The 7500-nt window shown below is 53.2% G+C and overlaps 1 protein-coding gene across 1 annotated transcript in view; it reads right to left on the bottom strand.

The window, feature by feature from the left end:
• Positions 1-246: 246 nt before the first annotated feature.
• The window catches only part of LOC123507678 (transcription factor Sox-2-like), a 32993-nt gene continuing 25739 nt past the window's right edge, over positions 247-7500 (bottom strand). Inside the window, 3 exon segments of the mRNA XM_045260797.1 lie at positions 247-1499; positions 3592-3748; positions 4335-4516. Of these exon segments, the coding sequence (XP_045116732.1) occupies positions 1288-1499; positions 3592-3748; positions 4335-4516 (551 nt within the window). The 3' untranslated portion in view covers positions 247-1287.

The raw sequence follows: 7500 nt of genomic DNA, 5'->3' as shown, positions 1-7500 counted from the left end.
CTGGGACGCGGTGTTCCTGATGGTGCATGTGCATGGCTTCCCGTCTGGTGGTGGTGGTGGTGGTGCAGGCTGCGGCGCAGGGCACGGGGCCGCGGCGGGCAGCGTGAGGGGTCGGCGCAGATGGACTACTTTCCGCGCTGCAGCACTGCCCAGGCTGCTCCGCGGTCCTGTATCTACCTCTGCTGCTGACGCTGTTGTTGTTGCTGTTGTTGTTGTGTTTGTTGCCTGGAGGTGAAAAAGTCAACATTTCCACTTATTTCTTTTATTTTGTCATTTCCAACGATAAAGAAACGTCGGCGACCAGTGTGGTATAACAAGACAGTGGTGCGCTATGTACAGATGGTTGACAGAGTCAGACAAATAAAAATAAAAGCCAAAAAGATGAGACGGAGAGCAAGGCGCGGGGCTCCTGCTCGTCCGCGGCCGCCCGCCCAGCGCGCCCTCCGCCCCCTCTGGCGGCCCCACGCCGGGAGGGTCGGGGCAGGGGCGGGGAGCTGCTGCCCCCCGGATCACCGGACGGGGCGGGGCGGGGCGGGGGCGTCGGGGGCAGAGTAGGGCAGCGGGGTGGGGCGGGGCGGGGCAGCGCGGGGCCGGTGGGAGGAGGCCTCGCCGCCCCGCCGCCCACCGCCACGGCAGAAGCCGCAGCGGGGCGGGCGGCGGGCGGGCGGGGCGTCCGGGGCAGTGTGGGAGTATGTACAGGGCGCAAACTTGTATGTACATGAGGGCTTGGCCCCGCGGTGCACACGGACACACACACGTGTACACACAGTCGGCACTAACTAACAGCTGGCCTGAAGCACTCAGACACGACACACAAACGTCCGTATAAATTATGGCAATAAGAACGCAGTGTTAGACGCGGCGGCCTATCACACTGCGGCGCCGGGCCGCGCCGCGGGCCGCCTGGACGCCGCCACTCCACCGCGCCGCGCCGGCCAGCGCCGCACGGCCGCGCCGCGGGGCCGCCGCCTGGCGAGGACAGCGGGGTACGGCGGGGCCGCGGGCTGCTGGGATCCCTGGGACCAAGTCTCCGCTGGGCACGCCGGCACCGCTGGGGGCCGCGCCGCGCCAGGCACGCTGGTCCACGCTGGGAGCGGGAGCACAGGAGCGCCGCGTGGTGGGCGGCGGCCGTGGAGAACACCGGGGCGCGGCGCACGGTGGCCCGCTGGTATGGAGGAGTGCCGGCTGGCGTGGGCGGCGTGCGGGCGATGGGCGGCAGGGTGGGCGGGGCCGGCGCCCGCACCACACCCGCACGGACGAGTCACCTTAACTGTGAGGACTCGCGGGTTACATGTGGGTGAGGGGCATGGGTGCGGGCGGCATCTGGTCTGGCGAGGCGGCGCCGTGGGCGTGGTAGTGGGCGTGGGACATGTAGGCGGCGGCGGCGGCGGCCTTCTGGTGGTCGTGGCGCTCCTGGGAGCCAGGCAGGTACATGGATATCATCTGGGACAGGTCCTGCTGGCCCGGCCCTCCTGACGAGTACTCCCGCTTCATCACACCTGTGGGAACACCAACCGTCAGCGCCTGGACACACACACACACACACACACACACACACACACACACACACACACACGCTACAGGGTGCAGGGTGCATGGTACTACAGGGTGCAGGGCCTGGTGCTCATGACCCCCAAAAATCAATAAAGCCAAGCCCTCACTTCAGCTTTACTGTGGCGGCACCACGCGGCGCACACCACCACCACCACCACCACCACCTGGCGGGCAGCAAGCCCCGCCACACAATGCGAGAGGGAAGGGAACACCGGCGTGCAATAGTGACACCATTAAGTATTGACTGGTGGCGGCGCAACACACGGGTCAGGGCGCAGGACTCACGCACCGCAGGCCGGGGCAGGGCAGGTCTTGGCCTTCACTGCACAGGTACAACCAAACTGCGTCACTCGGAACAACACCAACACATCACAACACCACAACACCACACCAAGCTTCACCATCCTGCCGTCTCGGGCTCACATTGTTTTGCCTTGTGATCAGAAACTCCAGAAAAGATTCACGATTCCAAAACACAATAATTGCAGAGACGCGGGCCTTGGTGTATCATGGATCAGTCACACTAATAGTCACGCTGATAACAAACCAATACAATCACACTCAAGTAAACAAATGACACTAACAATTACAGAAGCCAGTGTGGAAATCAGCGGGTTTTCTCACGGACAAAAATTTGAGTCACGCGGAGTAATGACCAAATTTTCACGTTCAAGAATAAAAATAATGAAGTTCACCTGTTATTTTTGTAGTTTTTATGAATTATTCTGCTTTTTTGGACAATCGCGCGAGTTTAAGATTATGTTTTTGTTCCGATGAATAAATGAACGTCTCAATAAAATAATGGTAACTAAAGGTCCATTTCTCACCTAGCTTATCACAACGCCTCACTCCACCACCAAGAAATAAATAAATAAATGAAATAAATAAATAAAAAAATAGGTAAATAAATAATTAATATGCAAAATAAAATAAGCAAAAAGAAACAAAAAAAAAAAACAATCATGAAAATAATAACAATAATAATAATAACAACAATAATAACAATACTCTAACCTCATAGTCCAAACATTAAGCCATTTCTAACCCCACCGCCACCACCACCACCAAGCCATGCGTCCCTTCAGCATAAGCCAGACCACTCCGTTGCACTAAGCCAGTATCCAGAAACGCCTCTCTCTAGCACTGTTTTCCAAGGCCACAGAGACAACTAGTCGGGTTTACAAGACATTTTCTCAATAATAATCTAGAAATCTTGCCACTTTATCTCCAGAACCATAAAAAAAAATACTCTTAAAAACGCGAGTATCTTCAACTGGAGCCTTTGGGAAGCAGTGATGGTGAGCGGGCAAAGGACCCTAAAACATACTTATAATCCTGATTTGAGCCCCTGAAACCACCAAAACCCTAAAAACATCCTTATAACTCTGATTTGAGCCCCTGAAAACCCTGCTCTCTCCAGCCCCATTCAGCGCTTCCCCAAACCCCTCTCAGCCCCACGGCAGAGACATAACCTTCTTTAAACAGTTCCTACCTATTTTCTAAACTCAACAATCCCCACCCAGCCCCCTCCAGCTTCCCTCAACCTTTCATCCCCCATCTAGCCCATGCAGCCCCATCACGGCCTCACTTAGACCTCATTCAGCCCTTCTATCCAGCCTCCTCAACTTTCACCCAGACCCATTTGGCACCCTCCAGCCCTCACCCAGCCCCTTCTATTCCAACCAAGCCCTTCAGCCCCGTCCAGTCCCAACCCAGCCCCTTCAATCCCGTACCCAGATTATTTAGACTCTATCCAGCCCATTAAGCCTCATCTAGCCCCTTAATCCCCATCCAGCCCCATTCAACTTTCAATCCCAACCCAGACCCATTTATTCCCAATCCAGCCCTCTTCAGTCCCCACCTAGCCCCTTTCAGCCCCCCACCCATCCACATTTATCCCATATTCAGTCCCTTTCAGCCCCCACCCAGCCTCATTTATCTCCAATCCAGCCGCCCCCCAGCCCATTTATCCTCAATCCAGCCCATTTCAGCCCCCTATCAGCCCCCGGGAGTGACAATGAAGGCGTGGCCACTCACTTGGATAATCACCTGCAGTGGTGTGGGTGGCGGGCGGCATGGAGGCTCCCGGAGAGGACACTGGCAAGGTGGGTGTCTCAGATTTGATGGGCGTGGGTGAATGCGATGCTGAGGAGCCCACGGAGCCCACGGAGCCCACTGAAGCCATTGACGCCATCTGAGGGGAGTGAGGGGAGAGTGAGGGGAGTGTGAGGGGAGTGTGAGGGGAGAGAGAGGGAAAGGGAGGGAGACTGAGGGGAATGTGAAGGGAGAGGGAGGGAAAGTGATGGAAGTGAGGGGAGGGGGAGGGGAGAATGTGAGGGGAGAGTGAGGGGAAAGTGAGGGGAGAGAGAAGAAAGGAGGGAGAGGGAGGGGAATGTGAAGGGAGAGGGAGGGAAAGTGATGGGGAGGGGAGAGTGAGGGGAGAATATGAGGGGAGAGTGAGGGAAAAATGTGAGGGAAAGTGAGAAAGTGAAAGAGGGGGAGAGTGAAGAGGGTTAGGTTAGGGAGAGAGGGAAGAGAGAATGTGAGAGTAAGGGAGAGTGTGAGGGAGAGTAAGAGAGAGAGAGAGAGAGAGAGGGAGAGGGAGGGAGACTGAAGGAGAGGAGGAAAACCAATACAACAAATAAAACACACACACACACACACACACACACACACACACACACACACACACACACACACAATAGAAAAAAAGTAAAAAAAAAAAACAGCAAAATAAACACAGAAAACAGACCCACAGACCCACATAGACCCACACTCACCTGGCTCATGGAGTAGGGGGAGGGGGCTGAGGCGTACATGGCAGGGGAGTAGGACCCATTCATATAGGAAGGAGTGCTGGAGGTCGGGGAGTAACCACGAGTCATGTCATACCCTCCATACATCTGCCCTGTCATGTATGGGTATCCTTGACCCCCGTAAGCTGCTGTGTCATAGCCGTAACCTGCCGGGGAGAGAGCGAGGGTTAGTGTCGGGGGCTAGAAGGGGGCTGGAAGGGGGCTGAAGAGGGCTGGACAGGGGCAGAAGGGGGCTGGGGTGTTGGAGAAATGATTGAAGAACATATGAATGGGGAGAGAGCGAGAGTTACTGTGGGGGTTTGAAAAGGGGCTGAAAAGGGGCTGAAAAGGGGGGCTAAAGAGGAGTGGACGGGGCTGAAGAGGGTTTGATGGCGCTGGAAAAGGGTGGAGAGGGCTGGAAACGATTAGGTTAGGTTAAGTTAGGAAGGGGGGCTGAAAGGGGGCTCAAGAGGATTGGAAGGGGGCTGAAAGGGGCTGGGGAGTGTTGGAGGAGGCTAGAAAGGGGTGGAGAAGAATACTGGAATAGGTGAAGGGGGCTGGGATTGCTGGAAACAGCTGGGAGGTGCTGGAATGGGACTGGAGGGGCTGCAGAGGGCTGGAGAGAGTTTGATTGGGCTGAAGAAGGCTGAAAAGGGCTGGAAACGACTGGTAGGGGCTTGGGAAGGTTGAAAGAAAGCTGGAATGGGGCTAAAAGGGGGCTGGAATGGGCTGGGAGGGGGCTGGAGAGGGCTTGAAGAGGCTGGAAGGAGACTGGAGGAAGCTGTAGGGGCTGGAGGGTGTTCTGAGGAAGCTGGGAGGGGCTGGAGGGACTGGAGGGGGCTGAGAGAGGCCTGGATGGTGTTGGAATTGCTGGAGGGGGCTGAGAAGGGCTGGATGGGACTGGGAGAGGGCTGGGAGGGGGCTGAAGGAGATTAGGAGGCTTGTTAAGTTAGGAAGCTTTTTGTTAAGTTAGGGTTTGGTTAAGTTAGGAAGGTTTTGTGTTGTTAGGAAAGGTTTTGGCTAAGTTAGGAAAGGTTTTGTTTAGCTAGGTTAGGTTAGGTTGGTTGGTTAAGTTAGGAAGGCTCTTGGTTAAGTTAAGAAGATTTCTGGTGAAGTTAGGAAAGCATTTTGGTTAAGTTAGGAAAGGTTTGGTTAAGTTAGGAAAGCTTTTGGTTAAGTTAGGAAAGCTTTTGGTTAAGTTAGGAAGCTTTTGGCTAAGTTAGGGAGATTTTTTTAAGTTAGGAAGGATTTGGTTAAGTTAGGAAGGGTTTTGCTTGTTAGGAAAGCCTTTTGGTTAAGTTAGGAAAGGTTTGGCTAAGTTAGGAACGTTTCTGGTGAAGTTAGGAAGATTTTTGGTGAAGTTAGGAAGGTTTTTGGTGAAGTTAGGAAAGGTTTGGTTAAGTTAGGAAAGGTTTGGCTAAGTTAGGAACGTTTCTGGTGAAGTTAGGAAAGCTTTTGGTTAAGTTAGGAAAGGTTTGGTTAAGTTAGGAAGGTCTTCTTGGTTAAGTTAGGAAGGTTTTGGGAGGTTATGAATAGCTAAAGGATCAGTAAAAGGGTTAGTATGGGTTAATGGTGAAAGGGTTAATGGTGAATGGGTTAATGGTAAATGGGTGTAGGGTAAATGGGTTAATGGTGAAAGGGTTAATGGTAGAGTTAATGGTGAATGGGTTAATGGTGAAGGGGTTAATGGTGAATGGGTTAATGGTGAAGGGGTTAATGGTGAAGGGGTTGATGGTGAAGGGGTTAATGGTAAATGGGTGAAGGGTGAATGGGTTAATGGTGAATGGGTGACGTGTGTGTGTGTGAGGAAGAGTGAGGTAAGGGTGGGTGATGGGGGACGGGTGGGTGAAGTAATGGGAGGGGAGGGGAGGAAATGTATGGGTGTGTATGGGTGTGTATGGGTGTGTTGGGTAAAGGAATGCGGAAACCAGCTTGTGTGTGTGTGTGTGTGTGTGAGAGAGAGAGAGAGAGAGTGAAGGGCATGGAGAGAAATGATGCATAACACACACACACACACACACACACACACACACACACACACCACACCATCCCTACCCCCTCTACCCCTTCCCCTCTCCTCTACACTAACTCCCCAAAATAATAAATAAATAAATATAAATAAATAACAGGTTATAACACGTTCTCGCCACATAAACACAGACACGTGCTCTGATGTTTACAATTGGACCTCTTAATCACAAGCCATTACCGCTCATTAACAAGGTCTCCGGGGGCTGATTCAGGGCCACTCTCACCCGCCACCCTTCCTAGCCCCCAGGGTGAGAGGGAGAGGAGAGAGAGGGGAGAGGGAGAGGGGAGACAGAGGGGAGAGTAGGAGTAATTATATTTCTTGTCTCGTCTTTCATCACTGCTTGCATAGGTGAGGGGAAGAGACATAGAGAGAGAGAGAGAGAGAGAGAGAGAGAGAGAGAGAGAGAGAGAGAGAGAGAGAGAGAGAGAGAGAGAGAGAGAGAGAGAGAGAGAGAGAGAGAGAGAGAGAGAGAGTTTTTCACCATATTTACACCTCTCCGTTAACAATCAATCAGGATATAGCCAACTCTCTCTCTCTCTCTCTCTCTCTCTCTCTCTCTCTCTCTTACCTGAGTCCGTGTATTTCACCCCTCAGCATCCCACACTATCTCGTCATCTCCCCACTCTCACATCCCTCTCTCTCTCTCCCTCCTCTCCCCTCTCCCTCTCCCTTGGTCCTTGGGAGAGTAAAATATCGAGTGACGGGAGTGAGAGTGTACCATGTGATTTGTGGCCAGAATAATTTGATATCATTTACGTTACTCTCCCTCGCTCTCCCCTCTCACTTTCCCCTCTCCCTCTTCCCACACCTGGACAAGCTGCGGCCGAGAGAGAGAGGGGAGAGACGAGACCGCGGGATCAAGGGAGGAATGGAGGGGGTTGAATAAAAAGAGGGAGAGAGGAGAGGGGAGGGGGAGAGGGGAAAGGGAGAGGTAAAGGGAGAGAATCTGGTGCGGAGGAGATGAGGCGTAAGAGAGAGAGAGAGAGAGAGAGAGAGAGAGAGAGAGAGAGAGAGAGAGAGAGAGAGAGAGAGAGCCTACAACAATGAAAAAGGTGAAAAAAAAATGAAGAACAGGAAGGAAAAGGAAAACGAAGGAGGAGGAGGAGGAGGGGAAGGAGG

Source organism: Portunus trituberculatus, chromosome 3, assembly GCF_017591435.1.
Source record: "Portunus trituberculatus isolate SZX2019 chromosome 3, ASM1759143v1, whole genome shotgun sequence".
Lineage (NCBI taxonomy): Eukaryota > Metazoa > Arthropoda > Malacostraca > Decapoda > Portunidae > Portunus > Portunus trituberculatus.
Note: the sequence above shows the minus strand (reverse complement) of the source record. Positions and strands in the feature narration are given on the sequence as shown.